The 26774-nt window shown below is 59.5% G+C and overlaps 1 protein-coding gene across 2 annotated transcripts in view; it reads left to right on the top strand.

Moving 5' to 3' along the window:
- QSOX1 (quiescin sulfhydryl oxidase 1) overlaps window positions 1-26774 on the top strand; it is a 38970-nt gene that overhangs the window by 8466 nt on the left and 3730 nt on the right. For both annotated transcript variants that reach the window (XM_079760544.1, XM_079760545.1), the window contains exons 2-11: window positions 948-1048; window positions 9184-9229; window positions 9685-9787; window positions 11351-11441; window positions 13926-14071; window positions 15720-15854; window positions 17879-18008; window positions 21153-21275; window positions 22033-22180; window positions 26270-26449. In XM_079760544.1, coding sequence (XP_079616670.1) covers window positions 948-1048; window positions 9184-9229; window positions 9685-9787; window positions 11351-11441; window positions 13926-14071; window positions 15720-15854; window positions 17879-18008; window positions 21153-21275; window positions 22033-22180; window positions 26270-26449 — 1203 coding nt within the window. The remainder of the gene's footprint in view (window positions 1-947; window positions 1049-9183; window positions 9230-9684; window positions 9788-11350; window positions 11442-13925; window positions 14072-15719; window positions 15855-17878; window positions 18009-21152; window positions 21276-22032; window positions 22181-26269; window positions 26450-26774) is intronic.

The following is a 26774-nucleotide window of genomic DNA, read 5'->3' on the forward strand; positions in this document are numbered from 1 at the left end:
CCAGGCAAGCGCTCCCAGGACCCCTGCTCTTCTTCAGCCATCTGGTCTCCCTCAGAGGGTCCCAACCCACTGCTTCTCGTGTTGCTCCACCTTTCCTGCCAGGCCCATGCTTAGTCCCCAGGGCAGGTCTCTCCTTCTCCAAACTCCTCCAGAGCTCTAACAGACGGCATGGCACCAGCCCATCGCCGCCTCGTCCTGCCTGTGGCTTCACGTGTGTATCTTGCCTTCCAGCGGAGCAGCCTCATAGTAACGGGGAACGTTGGTGGGTGTTTAAGGGGCACCTTGACCTTGAGTCGGAGCTCTGGAGGCCTGCCTGGTGGATGAGTTTGTTTTCTGTTTCCCAGATCCTGGCTGTGGCCCAGGACGGTGCCATCATTCTCTGCCCATAAATGACAAGGACTTGCAGCCTGGGGCCTGATGCTGGGCAGCTGCTAATCTCCTTCCAGACTCTGACCTCAGGGCTCTTTCCCTGTGGTTCCTCGATCCCCTGAGCCTTCCCCTTCCTCCCCGGACTTCCTGCCTCCCTGTCTGGCTGGGGAGCCAGTGCCCACCCACCCGAGCTGGGCCGAGTGCCAGTTCCTCTGGTCAAAAAAATGTCTCCGCGGGTCCCCTGGGAAATTTCAAACTTCCTGAGGCATGCTCTCTGCCCTTCTGGAACTGGTGCTGTGTGGAGGGCTTTTCCCTGCAAGGCCATCTCCCTTCAGCCCCCCTCCCCCAGTTAGGGGGAACACAGATGCCATCACAAGACAGCATTGCTTGTGCTGTTTAACTGTGTCCTCAGCACAAGCTCGATGCATAACCTGACTGTACCAGAGGGTCTTTTCTGAGGAAGGGGGCCTTTCTCATAGGGGCTTTGGGGGCGGGAGGGGGTGGGGTGCTGCACTGGGGAGGTGAGCAGGCAGAGGTGCCAGCCCCTCTTCCTCCTCTGGCTGTTTCTGTCCTTTCAGACTGGAGGCCGGCGCTGAACCTCGCTGCCCTGGACTGTGCTGACGAGACCAACAGCGCAGTCTGCAGAGACTTCAACATCCCCGGCTTCCCGACTGTGAGGGTGCGTGACGGGGAGCGGGGAGCGGGCCTGGGGGCCGGGGGGCGGGGGGCGGGCGTGGGGGTGGGGGGGAGCAGCTGCCAGCTCTGAGCTTCTCTGATGCTCCTGGTCTGTTTAAATCCCAGCCGCTGAGACACCGTAAAAGGCAGAAAGGGATGTGAGTTAGGAGGCAGAAAAGAAAGAGGTTCACGCAGTCTGGCAAGTCCCCTTTATAAGGGAAGGGGGTGCGGGGGGCGTGAGGGGGGGCGGATTTCGGCTGTGAAGACATTACCCCCCGGGCTGGTGAGAGCTCCCAGCTGCCGGGGGCCTCCTCCCAGGTCCTCTGCCTCCTGACCGCCCAGCTCTGGAGGTCTGATCTCACCCTAGAAAACCAGGGTTCAGGCGCCGACTCGTCCGTGGCAGGATCAGACTCAGGTGGCCCAGTGGCCCCCCAGAAGAGGGCCCCAGAGACAGGGGCAAGCCTCATCTTCATCAGACGAGTGCCTTGAACCCCAGTAGCTGGGAAGTGACTTGTCAGGGTAGCCTCACCCCACGGTCACAAGGCCGACGTGCCTTGGGTGGCAGGGATCTCCATCACGTCACAAGGCGGGTGGCACACCCAGCACACGCGGCCCTGTCACCATCACCACAGCTCTGGCTCACGGGAGCGGAGGCCTTGCCCGCCAGCCAGCCACTAACATCCGAACACCGTCCGAGGCTCTCCCCGGGCGGCCTGAGAGCCCGGAGCAGCAAGGCTGTCGGATCTACCTAGCACCCTCCCCAGGGCGCAGGCCAAGGCTGCAGCCGAACCTCTGTCTCTCTAACTCCAGCTCTAAATAGTCGGCCTCCTCCCACCACAATGGCGTCGGGAAAAGCAAGTTTCCTCTAAAGCCACTAACAATCATCACAAAAGGCCTCTGGACGCGGAACGGCCAAGCACTGTCCCCGGAACCAGCTATCTCTGCGCTCAGGGGCTTTGCGTTCCCAGCAGAACCGGGAGCCACAGCTCGGCCCAATTACTCCGTTCATTGGGGAGCCAGGCCCAGGCTCCAGCAATGTCCAGCTCTGACTCCGTGCGACCTTTCTGTTCCTCGGGGTTCAGGGATTCCGCGGCCATGGAGCTCCCTCCCGCCCGGCTGTGACCACTTAGGGTCAAGGCCGATGCCCGGTCAGCTGAGGCCAGGCTGGTCCGGGGAACAGCGTGGCGAGCCAGCCGCTCCGGCCCTGTCCTTCAGAGGCGGCAGCAGAGAGCTTGTTCATAAATCATCCCTTTCCAGTTAAATCATCTCCCTGGCAGGGCCATGCCCTATCCTTGGCCCCAAGATATGGAACTGAAAATATTGGAAATTTCTCCAGGGGAGAGGACGGGCCACTCTGCTCCCTGCCGGGCCAGGGTGAGCAGCTCTGTGGGCGCTGTGGGAGCCAGCGAGGCGGCAGGGAGTCCTCCCGGGATGGGGGTGTGGGACCTCAGCCCAGGGAAAGGGCCTGGCATTGGCCCCGTGGCCACGTCAAGACACCCTGTGGGGGTTCTGCGGGGCCTGGCCCGTGGGCTTTCTGTTTCTGCCTGGGAGAGGCTGGGCGCAGTGGGTGTGAAGGAGGCGGCCAGGCAGCCAGGACGTCTAAAAGCTCCTCGGTGCCTACCCAGGTCACGCAGCACACGCAGCCCGAATGCCTCGAGTGATTAATCATCTCCTGAACCGCCCAGCTGGCTGTCAGCCAAGGCCCTGACCTTGCCCTGCCTCCACACGGGCAGCACCTGGGTGGCCGGGCCGGTAGTCATCTGCCCATTTCTTAAGAGCCCCAGAGGCAGTGGTGTGACCTCCCTGCCTCTCCCGAGGAGCCCGAGGTCAGTTTCGGCAAGGAGAGCGCTCGGTGCCCTGAGCTTGGGACTCTAGTTTTAGGGCGCCCGTGGGCCAAGCTCCTGGCGGGTCTCTGCTCTAAGACCCTGAGCAGAGGCGTCCAGACATGGTTAGTGTGCCCTGCAGTGAGACGTGCATGTTAACAGAGACCAAGAAGGTGGTGTCTGTTACCACGGAAACAGATGCTTCATGAAACAGTATTCTAAGTGCTGTACACATGGATCCTTTCTGTTGTGTATATTTTTATTTGTTATTGATTTCAAAGAGGAAAGGAGAGGGAGAGGGAGAGAGAGAAGCATCAGTGATGAGAGAGAATCATCAATTGGCTGCTTCCTCTATGCCCCCCATTGGGGACGGAGCCTGACCTTGGGCATTGCCCTGACCGGGAGTCGAACTGTGGTTCATGGTCAACACTCCACCCCTGAGCCACCCTGGCTGGGTTGTTCTGTTTATTTGTTAAAAATACTGTGCCTCACTAAATTGACTTTACAACCGACGGCTAGATGGCATTTAGTGTTTGGGAAACACTACTCCAACAGATTCCCGATCGGCAGAGATTCCGGCCGGTGGGCAGCGTGCCTGCTGTGTGCCCTGGAAAGAGGTGCAGACCCAGTGGCCGGCACACGGCCAGAGAGAGCCCCGTCGCCCTGTCGGCTGCCCCCTGGGGACCGGAGCTGCCCTCACGCCTACCCTCCCGGGCTGCGAGGGCACCAGGAGAAGGACACGGGTGGAAGAGGGGAAGAGCGAGTTCCGGATGGGACGGGGACAGGCCCACACAGGCGTCCGGCCACCCCCAGTGACATAGGTCATCGCCCCATGTGTCACTGTCTCCCTCCTCTGCCTCCTGCCCTTTGTCACCGTGAGCAAACAGGGAGCTTCCACCAGGCCAGCCTGTTTGGCAAACACCTGGCGCAGCCGGGCGGGCCCATCAGACTGGAGCCGGAGCCCAGCTGGGAGAAAACACAAGTGCAGGGCGGGACTGGTTCCCAGCAGGCTCTGGGCGGCGCTTGGCACCGGAGGCTGGGACTTCTGGGGGAAAGGGCTTTGCCATAGGCCACAGGGCTGCGCCCCAGTAGGTAATGGACCAGGGCCCTTGGTGGCCAAAGGCCTGGTGGGATCGAGATGACTGGGACCAGCAGCACTGGGGTGGGAGAGGACAGAAGTCTCCCCTTTGCAAGATTCGAGGAGATAATGGACGTGGCTCCACTGCTTTCCGTATGTGACCTGGGAATGCCCCAGCCACAGGCCTCAGTTTCCCTGTCGGTAAAAGTGGGATGATAATAGCCACCTAATAGATTGTTGCCAAGTGTGACATGAGGTCTTCCGTGTGAGGTGCTGGGACATGGGGTGTGACTTGGTGTTTGCTAAACGCTGGTTGTCTTCCGTCCCGCTGCCCCGGGCCTCCTGGTGGCTCCGCGGTGGGCACTGCCCTGGAGGCAGTCTGTCCATCAGCAGCTGTTGCGTGAGTGTTTGCCGGGTGCACAGCACGTGCTCACCATTGTGGGAGAGGCCAGGGACCGAGAGGCCGGACACGAAGGTCCTGCCCCCAGGGACACAGAGCTCACCATCGAGTCGCCAGGCAGTGGGTGGTGTGTGGGCAGCGAATGCTGGGGCTTTGCTGGCTCACTAAGCTCTTTCCCTCGAGTATCAGCGAGGGTTTCCTGTGAGAGGGGAGCTTCTGCGTGGTGCTGAGGGACGGGTGGGGTTGGGCCAGGAGAGAGGAGTGTGGGCAGGGTGGGCGGTGAGAGCCAAGGCCTGTGTGGGAAGGATGTGGTGTGCTGAGAAGACTGGTCGGGCCGGAGCGGAGGCTCACGCGCAGGGCTGAGGTCATGCCAGGAAGCGGGGAGCCCAGTCATGGCAGGTCCTTGCATTCAAGGCTGGGAGTGCGGACACCCGGTCGGATGGCGTCTGGGCCGTTACCTTGTGTGGCTCTTGCTAGAGGGTGTGATGTCAGGCGGGGACAGGGCTAGAAAGGTGTCACCTGCCCCTCTCTGGGAAAAGGAGAGGGCCCTCCCTCAGCAGTCCCCTGCCCTTCCGCCATCTCCTCCGCTGACTGTCCACAACGTAGGAATGGCTACGCTTGCAGATCCTCTGGGCTCGCCTTGAGGTATTTGGGGCCTCAGTTATATTTCTTAAAACTTGTTCTGAAAGCTTGGCTTCCATGCCATTGATGGTCACCACTAGAACGTGTGCTTCCTACCCGGCCCTGGTTTGCCCCCACAAGGCAGTTGCTCCTGGTTAGGTTGGTAAAGGTCTGCCCGATGCCCAGCCGGTCTGCTTTTGGGGAGATGCGGGGTCTCCCAGCGGCCCCGAGGTTGAGGAAGACAGACCTCCTGTGTAAGCGGCGGGAGAGGGGCCGGGTGCTGACTGCTCCCAGGGAAGAGAAAACTCGCTGCTGGAGCCCTAATTGCCTGTTTCCGCAGCGTGCCTTGGGCAGGGCACACGCCTCCCACAGCTGCTGTAATAAGAGGACAGAAATGTGCCCGGACCAGATTTTACTGTGACTTTTACGTGCGCCTCCAAGACGATCAAAGGGCAGAGACTCTCAGTGTAACTGAACAGATGTCTCTGAGTAACGTCCATGTCCCGGTCACTGTGCCCGGCACAGTGGGGCTGCAGAGAAGAACAAGCTGTTGGCAGTCCTGCCCCCCCAGTCGGGGAGGTGGGCAGGCGGGCGGGCGGGAAGTTCAGGTTGCAGTCCATTGTAGCTGAAGTGGAGGGAAGGGGGCACAGTGGGAGCTAAGTCTGGGGTCAGGTCCTGGGAGGTCTCGAATGTGGTGAGCTGGACATTATTCATTGGCAGTGAGGAGTCAGGGAAGAGATTGGAGCAGTGACACGATCAGACCAGAATTACGCCTCAGGGAAGTTAGCAGCGTGGCAGAGAGGAAGATGGCCGGGGAATGAGAAGACTGAGCGTGTTTAAACTGCTGAGGGAGGGCACCAAGTGAGGACGGGGCGGACGGTCACAGCAGGCCAGGAGCTAGGGGGCCAGCCCTGGTCTGGACAAGGCGGCTGGTCTAGGGGACTGTGGAGGAGGGTTCACAAAGGTCAAGTCCACAGAACTTGCCAGCTGACTGGGTGAGGGGCTGTGGGAGAGGGCAGTGCTGGGCTGGGCGACGGCGAGGAGGACGGTCACTGGGTGAGATGGGAACAGAGGCGGAGAAACAGGTTGGGGGAGGGGTGACTCAGTCTTAGAAAGGGGGGTGTTGCCCCGACCCCTGTGCGGAGGACACCAGGAAGAAGCAGAAGTCTAGGACCTCGAGGACCTGAGACAGAGGGATCGGATTGCAAATCACTGAGACAAAGTAGACGACATTGGCGAGGGGGACACTCCGGTTCGTTTGTTCCTTCACTCGTTCATTTGTTCACTCATTCATTCAGGAGCGCAGGGGGAGCCCCTCGATGGTGACGCTGCCTCCCTGGGTTTGTAAACAGAAGAGCGTCATAACCTGACCTGTGGCTGTGGCAGAGACTGTGGGCAGGGCATGGCGAGGGCTGCGGGCCCAGGAGCGGAGTCAAGGGCGAGACTGGGACAAGGGCGAGGGGAAGGTCGTGAAGGTGGCCAAGAAGGCCTGGTCAGTGTCCGGCCAACCGAGGGAGGGTGGTGACCCGAAGGCACAGGAGGAGCGTGTCGGGAAGATGTGGCACAAAAATGGCAAACCCTGGCCGTGGGGGGAGCAGGCAGTGATAGCATCAGACATGGCAGTGAGAGCAGGAAGGCGGCTGGGTGGGCCAGAGGCGGTCAGCTGAGTGCAGCACCGCGGCCTGGCCCTGGGCACGGAGGCCGAAGGGAAGCGGGAGGAGGGACGCAGATTGCAGTTGGGTTTGGAGCCTTTGGCTGTGGGGACCGGGCAGTGCGGACCTGGGGAAGGAAGGAGGGCCGCCCTCTGTTCCCATGCTCCTTTCCCTCTGGTCCTTTCTCTCTAGAAAAGCCCACAACCGCTTTGATGAGGAGGATCTGCATCCATCTGTCGGCATAGGGGAGAGGCTGGCGGAAAAGGGGGAAAGAGGGGAGATTAATTGATAGGAAAAGTTCCTAAGGAGCTCAAGGTGACGTTGCTCTAGGTCAGTGGTCGGCAAACTCATTAGTCAACAGAGCCAAATATCAACAGCACAACGATTGAAATTTCTTTTGAGAGCCGAAAACCGACTTCTGCGCATGGGCCACGAAGTTTCAATCGCACTGTATGTGCACGCCCGAAGGTGGTATTTTGTGGAAGAGCCACACTCAAGGGGCCAAAGAGCCGCATGTGGCTTGTGAGCTTCGGTTTGCCAACCACTATTCTAGGTGGATGGGAGCGTCTGAGGACAGAAGGGAAGGCGGAGGGGGGAGGGTGGCGGGGGGAGGAGGGAGCATAGGGGAAGGAGTTGGGCCCTCCCTGGAGTCCCTGCGTTCCCCTGGGTCACTCCCGCTAACCCCGGCTCCTGTCTGACTCCACGCCGCCCGCCTGCCTGCCCGTGGCTGGGCCTTCAGAAGGTCTGGGAGGCTGCCTTTAATGGAGGTAATGCCCGCCTTGTCTGATAAGGCGGAACCCGCTGCTGGTGAGGAAGAGCTGCTGTGCTCCTTTGCCGCAGCCGACGATGCCCGCTGTAGCCCTGGGAACGCCAGCGGCGCCAGGCTTCGCAATGTCAGGAGTGTCTCCTGCCTGTGGAACAAGCCGCGGTCTGGTCTGTCTGTACATAAAGGGGTGCCATCGCCATGGAAACCACAGCTGTAAGGATCAGCCCCTGGGTGACTGTGTGTGAGCACCCCGCACCACAGAGAGGTGCATTTTTAATTTTGTTTCTGAGACGCCATGTCAGCCCATGAACGCCTGCACACGCTTTCCTGTTGGATCTCATGTCACAGCCCAAGACATCTGTGATCGTTTTCACCAGGGTTAGGCTAACATGTGACTTCGTTAATTCCACATGTGTTCAATCCCTGCAAAGAACTCCGTTAGAAATACGGAGCTGTCCGTGGCACGTACCAGTGGTGGTTCTCACCCAGAGTGGAAGTTTCCGTTAATGTTCTCGAGAGACGAAGGCGGTGCGTGGGGTTAGGTCCAGGTGAGGTCCCAGGGAGCAGGGAAGGTTGCAGGTGGGGAGAGATGGGCGGCTTCTCGCATCTCCGTTCCTCAGGTGGGGCAGGTGGCCTGGGGATTTGAGTTTTCTGCCTACAAACAAGTGCCGGGTGATCCGTGTTTCCTGGTGTGTAAGAGGTAGGAACAAGGGGAGGGATGATGATGATGATGATGATGATGATAACATTTCGTGACCCCTTTACTGTATTTCCCAGGCACCGTACTAAGCTCTTTAGATGTGTTATCATTGACTCCTCGCAGCCGTTCTTCGAGGTATATGGTGTCATCCTCGCTTTAATGAGGAGTCGGTTCAGGGAGGTTAATGATTGCCCAAGGTCACACAGCCAGGGTGTAGCAGAGTCAGGCCCGGAACCCGGCCCGGCAGACCCCGGGGCCTGCGCTCCGCCACCAGCCGGGGGCAGGGCCAGCTGCCACTCTGTTGGAGGCAGAGGCCAAAGGTGTTCACCGGTGGCCCCGGGGTCAGGGACCTCGGGAGAAGTCCTCTTCCCGGCCCGCGGGCTCTTTCCCGGCAGGTCCGTGGCTGTTGCCAGGACAACTGAACTGTGGCAGCTCTCTTACCTCCGTCTGTCTGTCCTCTCACCCAAGAGTGACAGACGGGGCCTGGAGTGTCATGTAAATGGGCAAAGCTGTGAGTCCAGTAGGTCTGTCTCGGACAAGACTTGTTTCTTCAGAGGCTCGGGCTCAGCCTTCAGCGGGACCGAACGGGGGCGTCGGCTGAGCCAGGTGGGGAGTGGAGTGGACAGAGACAGCAGCCTCCGAGCCCCTTTTCCCAGACCAGGGGCAAGGACAGGCGGCCTCCGAGGGCGGCTGACCTTCCCAGGGCGTGTCTGACCTCACTTCCCTTTGTGTTCACATGGGTCTGCGAGGGAAAACAGCCGTGGTCCTCCTAGTCGTTCATGCAGCACATACTCCCTCCCGGCCGTTCATGCTGGCTCTGGGGCTTTGTGAGGCCGTCCACCTGCTGCCAAGCGTGTGGGCGGCGGCCTCCAGCCTCCTCGGTGCCTCAGGCTGTGGGTTAGGGGTTGGATGCGAGGATGGGGGGGGTGGGGGGGAGACCGCGTCCAGCTCCATCGGCTTTTCCACGTGAAGAAACTGGCGCTCACCACTTAGGTTCTTTGCCCAGAGCCGCCAGTTCCGTGAGCAGCCGGGTCTGAGCGCGGCTCCAGGCGGCACCCCGTTGGCCACTCACTGACTCTGCCCGTGTGTTTGTTTCCAGTTCTTCAAGGCCTTTTCCAAGAGTGGCCCGGGAGCGACGCTGGCAGGTGGGTGTCCTGGCTGCCGACGGCCCGGGGGCGTGGGCGACGGCTTCCTCTCCTGCCTCCCTCTGTCCCGGGGCTTCTGCTGGGACTGAAGCGCAGCCAGGTCTGCAGAGGGCGGAGCTCCCCGGCGGAAAGACGCGGTTGTGTTTTCCAGCTGCCCTTCCATATTGGCCCATCCAGGGTCCCGGGAGCGGGGAGGGTCCCCTGTTCCCAGGATCACCCTAAATGTCAGGGGTTGGCATCGGAGGTGCGGGCCCAACAGGAGGGCCTCGGGTCTGAGGGACTCTTTCCTGCCCCCGGAGGGAGGAGTCCCCTTGCGTAGCACTGGGCGGTGAGTACAGAGCAGGCCTGACACGCTCTGCTCTTCCTGGGCCCTTTGTTTCTGGGGGCGACGCTGATGGGGCGCCGGACCCCCTCTCTCTCCTCACGCCCCTCCCCGTGTCCGTCTTCATTCGCAGTGGCTGGAGCGGATATGCAGGCGCTGCGGGAGAGGCTCATCGACGCCCTGGAGACCCACAGTGCCACGTGGCCCCCCGCCTGCCCTCCACTGGAGCCGACCGGGTACTGGGTTCGGGGCAGGGTGGGCCCGGACCACAGGCCTAGAGGCGAGAGGGTGGTGGGGTAGCAGGGAGGGGACCCAGGTTGGTCCTGGCGCCTGTGAAGTGAAGGTGATTTTTTTTTCTGAGCAGTGGCTGTGACTGGGCTGGGGGTGAGACTCTGCTCCCTGGACTGCCGAGGGTCAGGCCTGCTGGCTGGGGGCCTGTATCTGCGTTCCAGGCGGGCTTCCAGGATTGCCTCTTTCCTAAGACAAGGAGGTGCTGAAAATGCGCCGCGAGGGATGTGAGAAAATGAGAGACAGAGACACGATCAGTGAGAAATGGAAGAAGTCAGGAGCAGGGTCCAGGCTTGGCATGGGTGTTTCCTGGGGCCCACCCCACACCAGGACGACGTGCTGGGTCCAGGGTCTCCGTGAGGCCCCCGGAGGAGGGGGACTTAGGAAAAACGAGGAGTCCTGTGAGTTGGGTTGGTAGGTGCAGTTGTCAACCTATAGGTCTTCCTCTCTGTGGACAGTTAGGACAACCCCCCCCGTGGAACACGGGGACCAGTGCTGGAGCCCTGCCCAGTGACAGCACAAACGGATGTGCCAGAGAGGTGGGGGCCAGAGCCGCACCTCCTTCCACCCACTGACGGGTACACTCTGGTCCCACCACTCTGGCATCCCCGTTAGTGCCATCGCTGGGCTGGGCGCCAGTGCTGGCCCCACGTGGTGCCCTCTGTTTCGAGGTGATCGCCACCACATCACCAGTGGCGGGAACCCGGTTGTCAGGTTGGGGCAGAAGGAAGACGCATCTGCATCTCACCTGCATCTCACTGCGGGCCTCTTAGGCATGTGTGATGAAGTTCTGCTCTTACGTAGAGCTAGGACACAAGTCATTTTTGTTTGTGGCACTTATTTTCTGTTGAACTTCGAGTTATGAAAATAACCAGTAGCTTATTTCTCCGATTTGGGGACATAATAAAATGTGCCACCTTACTAATTTCCACCGATGCTCAGTTTCCTCATCTTAAAACGAGGAGGTTGGGTTAGATAGCGTCGGCGGGCTCCTGTACCGAGGACTTTGCGGTTCTTCGGTTCCTTTCGTATGCCTTCTCTAGGAGAGGAAGGAGCGAATCCCCCGGTTGGTAGTGACTTGCCACAGATCAAGGCTCGTCTCTGGTGGGCACTAATCGCCAGTCTCTTAGGGAGCCAACAGAATCCATATTCACTAAGCCTGGGCCTTACCCAGAACTTGGAGACAACTGGCCTCCAGGTGTCCCTTCCCAGTCCTCCTCCCCAGACCGCCCCCTACTCCCTCCTGACTCTTAAAGAGACAGGATGGCGAGGCAGATCCACCAGGTGGGTGAGATGAAGAACCAGGCTCGGTAAGGGGCACCGTCCTTTGTGACTAAGGATTTGGTTTACCCCCCCTGGAGTGCAGGCGGGGGCGGGGGGTGACCTCCAGGAAGTCTTGAGTCGAGGAGGTTGGTGTGGCTGTATTTGTAGCCCAGTGTCAGCTGGTGTCACCCGCACTTCCGCGTCATTCCCACCAGCTGTGGAGTGACGGCCCGCCTTGTCTCTTGCAGGCTGGAGGAGATTAATGGGTTCTTTGCAAGAAATGACGAAGAGTACCTGGCCCTGATCTTTGAAAAGGAAGGCTCCTACCTGGGTAGAGAGGTGAGCTGCCCTCGGGGTCTTTGTAACTCCCGGAGAGCCCTTGCGGGAGAGCCCAGGGAGTTCAGGAGCAGGGCTGTCCCCCAAATTCTTGGGTCTCATTCACGTGCACTTATGAACCCAGCACTGGCCTGACCCCTGCTGGGAGAAACGGGAAGTGCAGGACCTGGGTCTTTCTGTTTGTTTTTCTTTCTTTTTTTTAAATTTCTTTATTGATTAAGGTATCACATATTTGTCCTCATCCCCCCATTCCCATCCCACACCCCTCCCCACACATGCCCCCACCCCCCTGTTGTCCTTAACCGCTGGTTAGGCTTATATGCATGCACACAAGTCCTTTGGTTGATCTCTCCCCTTTATCCCCTCCCTCCCCTACCCTCCCTCTGAGGCCCGACAGTCTGATCGATGCCTCCTTGTTTCTGGGTCTGTTCTTGTTCATCAGTCTATGTTGTTCATTATTTCCCCTAGATGAGTGAGATGGGTCTTTCTGTTTTAAAACCTTTGTACATATTTTTCTTTTTTAATCGAAGTGTAATCGACATGCAATATTATGTTAGCTTCGGGTATACAGCACAGTGACTTGACATTTGTGTACATTTTTAAGTAATCACCATAAGTCTAGTTACCATCTGTCACCATGCCAAGTTAATACACCGTTTCCGACCATGCTGTACATTACGTCCCTGTGTCTGTTTTTATCTCCTTCATCGAAACCAAACGCGATAAGACCTGCAGTTTGTTGAGCGTTGGCTTGGATTGCTGGCACACACAGTTGCTAATCTTCACGATTAACAATGACGAGCACGTAACATGTCAAAGATCACACAGCCATGGACTTTGCAGCACAGGCCTTTTGAACTGGCTCTGCCTGCCTCCAGGGCCCGTGTCCTCTCCACACTGGCCCTCCTCTCATCCCGTAGAATTGGAGTGAAATATATTGGCCGGGGGGAGGTAACATCAGAGATCACGCAGCCGTTCCTGAGGAAGTGGGTCCCGCACAGGCAGGCAGTTACAGAACCAGGCAGGTTTGCAGTTCCGCTCCATCACTTACGTGCTGTGTCGTGATCAAGTTGCTCAACGTCTCTGAGCCTCGCTTCCCTGCCGGTAAAGCAGTGGTAACTGCCTTTCTTCAGAGGATGGTTGGCAAAGTCAACCGGGGCAGCTTAGGAGAAGGGCCCGGCTGAGTGGCTGGCACGGAGTGGGTGCGGGGTAAAGATCTAGTCCCCTGGCCTAATGCGGGGAGCTGTCCTTCCCGCCGCCGTGGACTAGGCCACGTGCGGGTTCTCCAGACGCAAAGGTGGGATGGGCCAGTGCACGGGAGAGGTGCCAGGGCAGCGCTGGGGATGGAAGAGAGGTGAGGGGGCGGGCAGGTCAGCACCGCTGTTGGCTCTGAGTGGCTTTCCTCCTGACACTCATCAAGCTCAGCTGAGCGCTCTGCGGAGTCTGCAGGCCCTTCGCCCTGAGAAGGGAAGCCCGGGGAGCTGTGTGGAGACATGCCTGACCCTCCCGGGGTCCCAGGCCAGGGGTCATGCCTGTCACATGCAAGTGATGGATACATGTTCATTGGGATCAGCTCTTCTCCCTCTCTCCCCCACGTCCCCAGAGTAACCAGGAACAGGGCCCCCTGTAGCCTGGCCATGCAGAGGTTCTCAGGGATGGTTACTCATCTGAGAGGCCGGAGGGGGCGGGCCCAGGCTTTGCAGCCCGATTGCGCTCGCTGGCTGTGTGACCTGGAAACACGGGTTCACCTCTGAGCCTCCGTTTCCTCATCTACAATCGTGTTTTTTTTTCTTTTTTTTAAATGAATGCTTACAGCACCTACTGTTTGCTAGTCATTGTCACGAGCACGCTTATAAAATTAACCTATTCAGTCCTCTAACGTTGGTATTGTTATTATAATTCTGCAAGCCAGGAAATGGAGTCGGGGAGAGGTTTAAGCCGGTGGGGCCAGGGTTCCAACCCAGGCAGCCTGGTCTGCGGGCCGTTCCTATTGCATGGTGATATTTTAAAGATTAAATGAAGCAGCCTGTATACAGCACGTAACACATACCCAGTCGATGTTCACTAATATCCTTTTCCCCTTCCTACTTCTTTCTAAAGATAAAACCGTCATGACGGACTCAGTATGTTTTTCTGACTTGGAATATAGCTAGAAAACCTGATGAGAACAAGCGTCAAATGAACCCACGTTCCATTTTACCTTTTACGAATTGCTTTCATGGGGAAGAAGATGATGTTAAATTGGGGCTGTCCTGGGAGGTTCAGGGTGTGTGACGTGCGCAGTTCCGGCCCCCTCTCCTCCCCCCCGTAGGCAGTGTGTGGCTCTTGCTACCTCTGGCGTGGATTTGGTTGGTGGCCAGAGACTCTCACTCACCACAATAGTCTATCATGTGAAAGGTGTGGAGTGGATGGAGCTGCCAGCCATGTGCGCCCCAGGGCTCCCTCTGCCCAACGGCGCGGCCCCCAGATGTCTGACTGTCCCTGCAGGTGATTCTGGACCTGTCCCAGCGCGAAGGCATTGCGGTGCGCAGGGTCCTCAACACGGAGGGCGACGTGGTGAGCAAGTTCGGCGTCACCGACTTCCCATCCTGCTACCTGCTGTTTCGGAATGGCTCTGCCTCCCGGGTTCCTGTGTGAGTGTGGTCTCTGCCCAGTCTCCTCCCTCCCTGTGCCCATCCCTCCTTCCTGCCCCAGAGCCTGCCGGCCTTTCTTAGGGGCTGACAGTTCTTCCCCGGGAATCCTCTGAGGAGCCCATGGGAGGCGAGAAGCGCCCTCCGCAGGAGAAGCTGGCGTCTGCCTGTGGGTGTGGGACGGTGTCTCCACAGCCAGGAGTCGGCCCAGAAGGCCGTCCTCAGACCCCAGCCCAGGCGGCCGGCCGCAGGCCCCTGGCACGCCCCGCGTGGTGCTTCGGCACCATCCCCACCGCAGCCCTGCCCCGTCCTCCCGCCTCTGTCCAGACAGACGCGTTGGCAGGCTGCAGGCCTGGCAGGCACTCAAGTGTGCCTGACCCTCCCTCCCTTTGGTTTTCTAATTGCAGAAAAGTTCATTAGGAGCCAGACAATAGCCAGTTCCAAAATGCCAAGAGAAAACAATCAGGCCACCCGCAGCCCCTGTCAGGCTCCCGCTGCTGAATGGCCCGTTAAATGGCGCCAGATGGTGCCTCGGTGCCCTCGCTGGGCAGATGATTGATGTCGGCCTGGCCCTGCCAGCAGGAGCTCGAGGGCCGGGAGATCGAGGCTCGCTGGAGGTGCCCAGTGAGCTGTCCCTCTGGGCCATTAGTGCCACCCCGCGCTGAGGCTGAGCAGGGCGGCCACTTGCCCCGCTGGCCCGATCACCAGGCAGCCTGGGCCAGAGGGTGTCAGCGCTCTGATGGGAGGAAGTACGGCAGTCACAGGGGACAGGAGGGACTCCTCTGCGCAGGCCCAGAAAGCCCCCGTCCTGGCGGGGAGAGGCATTGTTTCCTCACTGGGAGCTGGTGGAGGGGAAAATTGTTTGTGACGACGCTGCTTCCGAGCCATCTGCTCATTGATACACATCGGCCAGGTCAGCGGAGTGGAAAGCAATGCTTCCCGATGCCAGCTCCCTGGGTCCCCTCACACAGCTCCCCGGGGTCCCCTCACACAGCTCCCCGGGTCCCCTCACACAGCTCCCCGGGGTCCCCTCACACAGCTCCCCGGGTCCCCTCACACAGCTCCCCGGGGTCCCCTCACACCACCACTGTCCTCTCAGCCGCCTCCCCGGGGCCCGGGCCAGGGGACACGGCCTCCTCTATGAACCGCTCTCTATCAGGAGCGAGAAGGAAATCAAAAGGATTTGAGAACGTTACTGGTTTATTTGTTGCTAGTTTTTAAAAACCACCTATGAGACTTCCTTGACTTCCTTGGGGAGCAGTGTCCCCTCCGGCCGGCACCTCAGAGCAAGTGTGCGAGCGGCAGCTTCCTTGTGTCATCGCCACTCTGCACCTTCGGTCTCTGGGGGAGGTGCCGTCCTGTCGCTGGGCAGGACCACTGGCCCAGAGGTGCTCGGCCCCACGCCCCTCAGGGCAGGCGAGCTGCGTTCCCACGTGGGACTTGTCATCAGCGTGAACAGGGAACAGGAAGGTTGAGTGAGGCAGAGGTGCCCCGGCTTTGACCTCACTGTGGCTGAGACTGAACCAAGTTCAGATATTTCTCAGCAAACGTTCTGTCCGATGAGCCCCTGCCTCCGCGCCTGCCGTGAGTCAGCTCTGGGTTCCGTGTGTCTGTACTCACCGCCTCCCCCCGTGGCGCTCTTCCCTCGCAGGCTCATGGAGTCCAGGTCCTTCTATACCACCTACCTGCAGAGGTTTGCTGGGGCCACCCGGGAGGCTGCCCAGACCACAGTTGCGCCAATCACTTCGAATACGGTCGCTCCCACCGCGTGGAAAGTGGCAGACCGGTAAGGTTTTCCTCACCCTTCCCCACCCCAGCCTTCCCTCCGCTCACAGACGCCCCTTCCTACCACACTCTGTTCCTCGTCATGGGATGAGCACATGCCGCCTTAGCCCTGACCCCCGTGGCCTCTGGGGGCTCCCAGCTGCCGGCTATGCCTAGGAGAGCCCTACATGCGTGAGCAGCAGCATTTCCTTGTATCCTTGGAGATGGAATGAATGCTTCCCAACACCCACATTCCTTAAGCTTAACTCTATTTAAAAACAAGTAGAATCGGCTTGGCAAGATCATCCGTGGCCCCCAAACCAGCTTCCCACCCAGGCAGTGGTTTCTTCAGCAAGTGGTTTGGAGAGAGGGCTGCGTGCCAGGTGGTGTGAATGCAGATGTACAGGGAGATGGAGTCCCGCCCACGCAGTCCCTCCCCAGCCTCCATCTAGGAAGGCACCAACTTCACTTGAATGTTCTGGTGTCAGGGAGCTCACTGCTTTTTTTAAAAAAAGATTTTTAAATTGACTTTTAGAGAGAGAGGAAGGGAGAGGGAGAGAGAGAGAGAAACATCAATGTGAGAGAGAAATCGATTGGCTGCCTCCTGCACACCCTCCCACCGGGGATTAAGCCCGCAACCGAGAATCAAACCAGCAACCTTTCGGTGCGCGGGGTGACGGACGCCCAGCCCCCTGAGCCCCACGGCCAGGCGGGGAGCTCACTGCACTGTGAGGTGGCCTGTGTCTTTGAGCACAGTGGTAAGCAGGAGAAAGCTGCTCTTCTCTCTGAGGTTCCGAGACTCCGCTCTTGCGGTAGAATTCCTGCTTTGGGGGCAGGGGGACAAGGCCGTCAACCTCTTGTGCTGACACCCAGCGGCAAACCAAGCGCATTAGGAAGGCGGCCTCCATGAAGGGGGCTGCGTGAGAGAACTGGGGGGAAGGCCATCTGATTTGCAGAAGAACTTTGCACCCCAGCCTCGGGGACTTCAGGGGCGGAAAGTGCTAATGGAGAGGGTTTTAGTAAACCAGGGGAGAAGGGAAGAGACCCCAAGAGGTTGGAATGGTCATTCTGATCATTCACGTTACGATTGTACAAAGCACGGAGATTGTCATCGGTGACGCTCACTGGCCTCGTATGCCAAGCTTTGTGGCATTCTCTCTCTCAGTCATGAGGCCACTCCTTCAGGCAGCAGCCAAGACTGGAGAGGTAAACTGAGGCCAGGGACACCACGTGGAGCAGACAGGAGGCTTTGCCACGAGAGTCAAGTGCAGGTGGTCACAGTGCCCCCCCGCCCCCCGTGAGCTGACCTTGTTGGCTCCTTACAACCATAGGGGGTAGGGTGACCCTGAGGCCCAGCGGGTAGTGAGTTGGCCCAGCTCCCGGAGGTAGCTCCCTGCAGAACTGAGGCCAGAACTCGGGTCTCAGGAGGCGGCTGGAGAAGCCGCCAGCACTCGAGGAGCCCTGCCCGTCAGAGCCCTGAGCCCAGACCCCAGTGAGCCTCTGGGCCGGGGTAGAGCAGCCAGCTTGGCGCCTGCAGCCTTCCCCCGGCTGGGTCAGCAGGAGATGTGAGTGGAGCCCTGCCCGCCCCGCCTTGCCCAGCCCTTTCAGAGCCGTATTGTGTGGGACTGTCTGTCTGTCCCTCGGGGTCTTTGTTCAGAACTGAGAATGAAACTCAACCCTCCTCTAATGGCCTGGTCAAGACACCTTTAGTGAGTCCTGGGAGGGCTGGCCCTGGGCCCGCAGAGGGGAACCCCTACTCCATGCCAGGAGCGGCTGGGGGTACATGTTTGTGCTTTTATTTCATCCCCTCAGCTGCCTACCTGTGAGCAATTTATTATTCCCGTCTCACCGATGAGGAATCGAGGCTCACAGACATTACATAAAATGCCCAAGGCCACAGTCACTGGCAGAGGCCAGAGCCAGCTTACAGGACTCGGGAACCGTCCGCGGTGGCCTTCCTGGCCTCTCCCTTTAGCCCTGGGCCTCCTCCCCGCCTGCCCCGTGGTTAACACCCCTTTCTCTCTCTGCCCCCCTCTGGGTCCTCAGCTCCAAGATCTACATGGCTGACCTGGAATCTGCCCTGCACTACATCCTGCGGGTGGAAGTGGGCAAGTTTTCTCTCCTGGAGGGGCAGCGCTTGGTGGCCCTGAAAAGGTTTATGGCAGTCCTGGCGCAGGTGAGCGGGCCCCGGCCGGCGTCGGTGCGGCGCCCCGAGGGTCAGTGTGCACGCAGCCCGGCCCCTCCCTCGGGGCGCATGGTCTGGCTGGACATCGGACCCCACGGCTGTTGGAGGCCACCATGGGCTGCTGCCCTGCAGCCTCAGCCATGCCCGCCAGCCCATACGGCCAGGCACAGCCCTGTGCAGGGGCGTGGGTGGGACGGGCCAGATGTCCGGGGATTTCCCAGCAGCGTCAGGTGTCACCCTGGAGTGTGGCCTCTCACTGCCTGCCGTGGTCGCTGGGAAGCAGGACCCGTGGGCGCCGCAGTGAGGGAATGAAGCCTCTGAATCGCCCGTGCCCTCCCAGACACTGAGAGCCAGACCCAGGTGCCAAGCCCTAGCCGGGCCTTCCTTATTCCTGCCCACGAGGCCACTCCCTGAAAGGTAGCTGCTACAGACGGAGGACCTGATGTGTGCCAGGCGTTTAATCCTCCTCCTCACTTGGCTGCAGGGTGGAGAGTACTGCCCCCAGTTAAGGGGCCCAGGATGCTCAGGAGCCTTGCCCGACGCCTCTCAACCTCCCGGGCAGGAAGAGGGGTGATGGGGATGTGAACTGAGCAGTCAGGCTCCAGAGCCTGTGCCTTCTCCTGCCACGCTCCTTGCTCCTCTGCAGGTGCGATGTGGGCTGCCTCCTCCCTCTGCACCTGCCCGCTGCTCCCTCCCTGTGTCCCCTCTGGTTCCGTGTCTGCCATGTGTCCTACTTCAACCCCTGGCTCTGGCCGCTGAGGCTGCTGAGTCAGATCCGGGCTCTGGTCCCCTTCAGAGCTTGACTGCTGACTCGGCACCCTCAGCCCTGGGCGCCAGGTCTGAGCTTCTGGGTGCAGGTCTGTGGGCAGCTGGGGCAGGTCGGCGGGCAGCCGGGGCTGTCACCTCTGGGAGTGACCTGCACCTCTCCCTCGGGAACCGCCTGCCAGTCTGGTCCCTCTGCCCCCCTGGCCAGCCTGGCCTTCCGGCTCACTTGGCTCAGTCACGTGCATGTGTGATTACACGGAGGGCCCGTGAGGTCGCCAGCGCTCATCACAGTGCTGTTACTGTCCCAGGCAAGACAACGCTTGGCCCTGCCTGAGGTCCCCCCACGCTGAGCCCTGTTCTCCAGCCCATTCTGATAACAGAGGCCTTTCCTCAGGGGCCCTGTGAGCCGCTTGGTCCCCAAGTCGCTGAGGCGTGGGGTGGCTGGCCCAGAGAATCAGAAAGCACTGAGTGGTTCTGGGTGCTGCCCTGCCTGACACCCAGGGGGTGTCGCAGGCGTCGGTCCGAAAGAGCAGAGCACCCCCTCACCCCCAGTCTGGTCCTCCACAAAGGACCGGCCAGGGAAATTAAGTCTTGTTTGGCCCCCGGGGGAACTTTGCAGCCAGAGGGAGAGGAAGAATGGGACCCGGGAAATGCTGGAGTCGGGCAGAGGCTTAAACAGCACCCTCTCGATGGCCCCGGCGGAGCTCCCGCCCTCAGCAGGAGCTGGGAATGAGTTTGGGATGAGGGACCCCTCCCTGCCCGAAGCCAGGGCTCAGAGAGGACAGGGCTGCCCGCAGCACAGAGGGGAGCGGGCTGTGCGGGACTGAGAGCAGGGGGCCCGTTTGAGCCGGCCCACATCCCCTGGAGACACCCCCGGAGACTGAGTATTTCGAGTATTTCGGCCCTGCCTGCAGTGACAGCAGCAGCAGCCGCCATTTCGTGAGCTCGGACAGGGTGCCAGTCTCTGCAAAGTGCTCTTTGTGTATTAGCTCCTTGGTCATTCTCAGAGCAAACCACAGGGTGGGGATCCCATCTCAGAGAGGGGATGAAGGCCCCGGGGAGGAAAGCACCTGTCCCAGGCCCTCTAGCCAGTGGGCGGCCGGGCTGAGACTTGCACCCACATGTCATCCAACCCATGCCCTCACCCCCCACGTGCATGGGGCACCGAGAGCATGAGGGGCACAGTGCTCCCGCTGCCTCTCAGCCCCGCTGTGCCTGGCGGGGTGCACGCTCAGTTCGCCCCTGCCCTGCCCGCCTGAGCTGGGCGCTCCCTGCTCTCTCACGTGAGTGTGTGGCAGGACTGGCCACTGGGTGGCGCGTGGTCACCAGGGTTTCCCTGCTCGCAGCAGAGAGGGGCCTCCCTGTAGCCCAGAGCCCCTTAATTCATCCTTCCTCCTGACACCCTGGCCTTGGAAGGCGGAAGGTTCCAAGCCCGATGTCGGGCGAAGGTCAGTGAGGGACGCTGACTTGAGGCTGTAAATCTGTGCTGAGAGCCAGAGCTTGTGTGAACTGACCGAGAGGCAGCGTGTCCAAGCCCAGGATTCTCCCTGGTTCTGCTCCCTCTGGGGACGGGTCCAGACCAGGAGGGTTGATGAGATTAGGGGATGGTTTTCCCGGAAGACCGGGTCGGTGGGCAGGCTTTCCTGTTTAGTGATCATTCCCATCTCCAGGACCTTTCCTCTCTCACACGGCTCTCTTCGCTCGCATTTTCCTCTGCAGGCTTCTCGGCGTTGTCCTCCTGACCTGCTCCGCTGTGCCCCCCACTCCTGCCCCGGCCCCCGTGCGTTTGTGCACATGCACTCGCACACACATACACACACATAGCTGTCCTCCTCCCTGGGGTCCCTGTGGCTTTAAAGTGCTGATACTAATCAGATTTGAGCTGACTTTGTCAGAGCAGCTTTTCGTGTTCCTCAGAGACTACTGGGAGTTGCCATCAAGATTGGGATCTTGGCTATGAGCCCGTGGGCAGCCTCGTCCCCACTGGCAGCCACGGAATACAGATGACAGGCTGTTTGCCAGCCTCGCCCAGCCGGCCGGTCAGTCAGCAAGTCAGCTGCCCTGTGGAAGGTCCCCAGGGTCCCCAGCAGCCCTCTGCCCCGTGGCAGCGTGCGGTCAGGGGTCCACACAGGAGCCCCAGCCTCGGGAGGAGGAGGCCTTCAGGGCGCAGCCCCACCTCCAGCCTCTCTCCTCCCCCCACCTTCCTCCTCCCCTCACCAGGCACCCAGAGCCAGGGTGGTGAGGAGCCACATCTGTGTCTTAGGCAGACTGTTTTCCCGCCGTGGCCCACTTTGCCCCCCAACACCCCCGGGGCTGGGGGCCCCTGGGGAATGGTTTCTCCGCTCCAGCTTGCACTTGTTTCTCCCCTAGTACTTCCCCGGCCAGCCCTTGGTCCAGAACTTCCTGCACTCCGTGAACGACTGGCTCCAGAAGCAGCAGAGGAAGAAAATTCCCTACGGTTTCTTCCAGGCTGCCCTGGAAAACAGGAAGGAGGTGAGTCTGGGCAGCAAGGGAGGATCCTCTCCCATCTCTGAGACTGTGGGCGTGGAGGGGTGACACTGACCTCTGACCTCTACCCATTTGCACTCAGGAAGGCATCAGTGATCTTGGTTGGGTCTTCCCATTAATAATTAATAAATTATTATTGAGCTCTTTACATGCATATCTTAATCCCCCAACATTAATTGAAGGTGGATATCATCCCCATTTAGCAGATGAAGAAACTGAGGCGAAGTCACTTGTCCAAGCCCGTACGTGGTTGGGTTGGGATTTAAAAGCGATTGTGAGACACCGGCTGTGAAAGTTTTTAACTGCTGCCCTCTGTGGCCTCCACGCACCCGGGGCTGCTCGCCCAGCGTGGCTTCTCTGTGCCTCTCTGGGGGCGCCGCTCACGCCGCTGATGGCAAAGGTGGGCCAGGGCAGCCAGCAGAGGGCAGAGCCATACAGACTCGGAGGATGTCAAAGCTGGACAGTAACCCTCCAAGACCAGCCCCTCGTTTTATGGATGGAGAAGCTGGAAGTAGAATGAGCGTGTGACTTGCTCTGTGTCACAGCTTTTCAGCTCTGATGCTCCTTTGGTGGGTGTGGCCAGAGGAAGGGAGATGCCCCCTCCAGGTGGCAGCCTGAGGGAGGGAGCTCATTGGCCTGAGGGCTGTGAGCAGACCTTCCCGTCTCCTGGAAGCTTCTCTTCCCACCGCCATCCCTTTTCCTCTCCGTGTGTGCACTCACGTTCAACATCTGTGTCCCTCAGGGCGTTGTGATTGCCAAGAAGGTGAACTGGGTCGGCTGCCAGGGGAGTGAGCCCCATTTCCGGGGCTTCCCCTGCTCCCTGTGGGTCCTCTTCCACTTCCTGACCGTGCAGGCAACGCGGCAAAACGTAGATCGCGCTCAAGAAACAGGTGAGTCCGGGGCCTGCGCACCCCAGGCCTCCGCCTGGCCCTGTCCTGCCTCCACTGGCTCCCTGCTGCGGGCCCCTCTTTAGGGGATTCTGACCCAACCAGCACGGGACCGTAACGGGGGCGGTGGGGAGGTTGTCTCACAAACTCAGGCGTCAGGCTTCTCCCTGGCTTCCTTGGAGCCATAAGCTTGCTTCGTTTTCAGTCTTCATGAAAACCGAGTGGTTCCATCTTCTATACTCCTATAAAGAAAAGAGCTGTGTCTATCGCACAGTTTGCATGGCTGATACCGTGTGCTTCGAACAATTTTACTGCTTCCCACTGCAAAGTCGTTTTCTAGTGGGAGCTGGGGGACACCTCGCCCCTCCCGTCCTGATCCCTCCCCAAACTGTGCAGCTGCAGCTGCTCCACGACCCACCTGCCTCACCCCTCCACTCAGCGACCCAAAGGGTGGCATCCAGCCCAGGCCAGTCCACGTTTACCGGGGGACCGGGGATATGTCAGGCCCGGGCTCAGCCTGGAGGAGGCGGAGGTGGAAAAGAGACAGTCCCTGCTCTGGGCGGACGGGGCAGGTGGGAGGTGGAGTGTGCCAGGGCCAGGAGCCAAGGGGGAGAAGGATGTTCAGAAAGAAAGGAAATGCTCCCCCTGTCGGGAAGGGTAGGCGGGGGTGAGTTGTGTTAACCCTAAAAATAAAAGGCCAAAGGGAGAGGCAACAAGCACTTACTTGAGATTTTTTTAAAAGGATGAAAAGAATACCTGTTGGGGAAGCACTGATTCGAGTAGAAACCCACGTATGTGCTGATTAGGGAGCATTTATGAGGACAGGAAGGGGAACAGTTACATCAGTGAAGGAAGGCATTTCTATTGTGCAGATCAGCCCACATAGAGATGCTAATTCTAAAGAATGTTTTCCATTTTCAGCCTGGTAGCCATCAGCACAGTAGTCATATCTTTGCTTTTGCTTTTTTGTCATATTTGCAAGCAGTTCTTTGAGACATAATGTTGCTTTAAGCCCATTCCAGAGAGTTGGGGCCTGAGACGGGCACAGCAGCTCCTCTGGGGGATGGCGGCTCCAACTCCGTGTTCAAGTGGCTCCGTTTGTATTGTGTTTTACAGAAGAACAGGAGTTGAGCTAGGAAGGAAGAGCATCCCATCCCCAACAGAATCAGAGGGAATTAGGGGAGCTGCCGGGCGTGGGCACAGCCAGCCGGTCCCTGTGTCAGCCCGTGTTTACGGAATGTCTCCAACGTGCCGGGCCCTGCTCCCGCGGTGGGCACAGCGGTAGGAGGTGGAAGTCCCTGTCTCCAGGGGACAGTATTCCAGTGGCAGGAAACGACAGTAAACGCACAGTAGACCATTCAGTTACGATGATGAGTGCTGTGAAGAGGACAGAGCCAAGTGGGGTGCGAGAGGGCCCAGGGGAGGGGCTGCTGTGTTTAGAGGGGGTTAGGGGAGGCTGTTCTGGGGAGATGACCTGTGCTGAGACCTGAATGGGGGCAGGAAGCAGCTGTGGGACACCTGGGAAGAGAGCCTTCTAGACCGAATTGGTTTGCTAGGCCGCCATGACCAAGAGCTACACACTGGGCGGCTTAACCAACAGAAATGTATTGCTCACAGTTCTGGAGGCTGGAAGTCCAAGGTGAAGGTGTTGGCAGGGTCGGTTTCTGCTGAGGCCTCTCCTTGGTTTGCAGGTGGCCATCCCCTCCCTGTGCCTTCACATGGTCTTCTCTGTGTGCGTGGCTGTGTCCAGGTTTCCTCTCTTACAAGGACACCAGTCAGGACACACCCTGATGATCTCATTTAACGTAATCACCTCTTTAAAGACCCTGTGTCCAAACACAGCCACGGGGTTAGGACGGGAGTTAGGACTTCATCACAGGGGTTTAAAGGACACAAGTCAGCCTGTCACACTGTCCGGGGACTAGCGGTGCAGAGCACAAGTCTGGCATGTAGGGAGCGCCAGAGGGAGGCCAGTGTGGTGGCCAGAGTGGTGCAGCCTGCAGGGAGAGGCAGGAGAGGAGGTGGGCACGGGGTTTGGATCGCTGTTTAGCGTTTTGAGAATCCATTGGAGAGCTTAAGCAGGGCATGATGCAAATGGTCAATGCCTTAGAAAGATTCCTGGGGGGAGGGCGGGCTGCAGTGGGGGAGGATGGCAGCAGGGCAGCCGATTCCCAAGCTGTGGATCTGGTTAGTCCAGGAGAGGCGGTGGAGGCCCAGACCAGAGCTGGAGGTGTGCACGTGGAGGAAGTGGGTCGGACTTGGGGATATGTTGAAGGTGGAGCTGACGGGACTCAGTGATGGATCGGGTGAAGCATAGGCATGATCTAGGACTCAGGGTGGACCCCGGTGTTGTTGGACCTGAATCTATGGCAGATGATGGTCCTATGAGCCGAGAAATGGGAAGACGCGAGGCAGGGGTGGGGAATGGGGAGTGGACGGGAAGGAGGGGCAGGGAAGGTGGACTTAATGGTCCGTGCCCGTGAGACATCTGAATGGAGAGGTAGACAGTTGAGGCTGGAGTTCTGGGGAGACGTCCAGGATGGAGATGCACATCTTGTGGTCATGAGCACACAGGTGACAGTTAACGCCGAGGGCTGGATGAGCCCCTGAGAGGGTGGGCAGAGGAGAGAGCGGAGGCCTGAGCTCTGGGCTCTGCAGCATCTGGGCCTCGGCTAGCGGAGCAGAGCCAGCAAAGGAGACTAAGAAGGAGCAGCCCCTGAGGTTTCAAGAGGGCGTCCCCAATAGAGCGATTCAAGGAGACATGGTCAGCCGAGTGGGGCTGGGGCCCTTTCTGGCAGGGGTTGTCTGTGGTTTAGTGGCGAGAAAGGCCTGGTCGGATTGAGCTGGAGAAGACGAAGAGCAGGGAAGAAACTGGAGATAATGGGGGAGTCCCTGGGGTGTAACGGGTCAGAGAAGGGTTTCGTTACTGAAGCTGTTTTGCCAGTTGGAATGATGTCATGTTAAGGGAGAAGTTGATGATGCAATAACAAAATAAAATATTTGCAGGAGTAAAGTCTTAAAGGAGGTGAGAAGGGAGGAGGTCCGGAGACAGGCAGGCGGAGGAGGTGAAGACTGTTGCAGCGCAGGTGGAGGGTGGTGGGCGACTGGGGTGGCTGCAGGAGGAGGAGAGAGGCAAGGCCTGGCTGGGTGTGGGCGCTAAACTGCCAGGAACAACGGCCTGGACGTGGGGCTCAGCAGGACAGAGAACAGCGTGCTGATGTCCCAGTGGATGGAGGGGTGAGGCTAGATGGCCGTTTGAAAGGCGGTGGGGGCTGGGGGGAGGTTTGCAGCAGGAAGGACAGCCCGAGGCCACTTCCCTGCCTCCAGCCCTCAGGTATATGGAGGGTACGAGAAAGCGGGGGGGGCGGGGGCGGGGGGCGGCATTGGTATCTTCAGGGAGGAGCCCAGTGTCAGAGCAGGAAGGTGGGGGGAATAATCAAGCCTGTGCTGATGCCAGGCCAGAGGGCAATGTCCCTCAGACCGTTGGAGGGCCGGACTATAGTTAAAAAAAAACTATGAACAAATTCCTATGCACACTGCACATATCTTATTTTGAAGTAAAAAAACAAAACGGCAAAAACACCCGCATGTGGCCCGCGGGCCGTAGTTTGAGGACGCCTGCATTAGAGGATGTGCAGGCCAGATCAGGATGGACTCCTGGCCCTAAGCCCAAGGGATGAGGTGCAATGGGGAGCAAGTCGGAACAGGAAGCCTAAAGCAGTGGGGCCACGGAGGGGCAGAGGGGTTGAGGGGTGGGCGCTCTGGCCCCTGCCCCCCTCTCTAGCCACTTCTCAAGGAGCCTGCGTGTCCTGCTGAGAACTTTGGACTTTAGTAAGTGACAGGGCCTGGGTCAGTGGCAGAGGTAAGAAACGGGGGTTTAGGAGTTTGGGAGGAGATGGAGTCGGCTCTGAAGTGACCCTTGGGAGGTGGAGAACCGTAGGCAGGGAGACCCTAGGCGCCTCATTGGATGGGCTGGGGTGCAGGGTCCCTGTGCAGAGGCGACCATGTGGGCCCGTGGAGGGACAGGGGTGGGGCTGGCCGGGGCAGACCGTCTGAAGGGCCCCCCGTGAATGGCGTCTCCTCTCCTCACAGCCAAGGCCCAGGAGGTCCTCCAGGCCATCCGGGGCTACGTCCGCTTCTTCTTCGGCTGTCGGGACTGCGCTGGCCACTTTGAGAAGATGGCGGCCGCCTCCATGCACCACGTGGGCAGTCGGGACAGCGCCGTCCTCTGGCTGTGGTCCAGCCACAACAAGGTCAATGCCCGCCTCGCAGGTAAGGGAGGCCCGCCTCCAAGGCTGGCGTCACCTACGGAGGGAGGTGAGGTGGGGGACTTGGGAGTCCCGGACCAGAGTCAGGAGACGGGACCCTCGTCGTCCCCCAGGTGACAACACGTCGTGTGGCACAGCGTTTCACAGCGCACAGGGCCTCTCACGTGCTCTGCCAGCCCTGCTGGTGTGTGTCCGTACCATTAGCCCCATTTTCCGGGTGAGGAAACCGAGGCCTGGACCCTCTGAGACCTGCTCTTCTGATGCCCTTGCTCCTTTCCCCTGCACCAGGGCCCCTCCCTCTGGCCTGGTGGGGTCCCCTTCCTGTCTCC

This window comes from Cnephaeus nilssonii (assembly GCF_951640355.1).
Source record: "Cnephaeus nilssonii genome assembly, chromosome: 21".
NCBI classification, from domain to species: Eukaryota; Metazoa; Chordata; class Mammalia; order Chiroptera; family Vespertilionidae; genus Cnephaeus; species Cnephaeus nilssonii.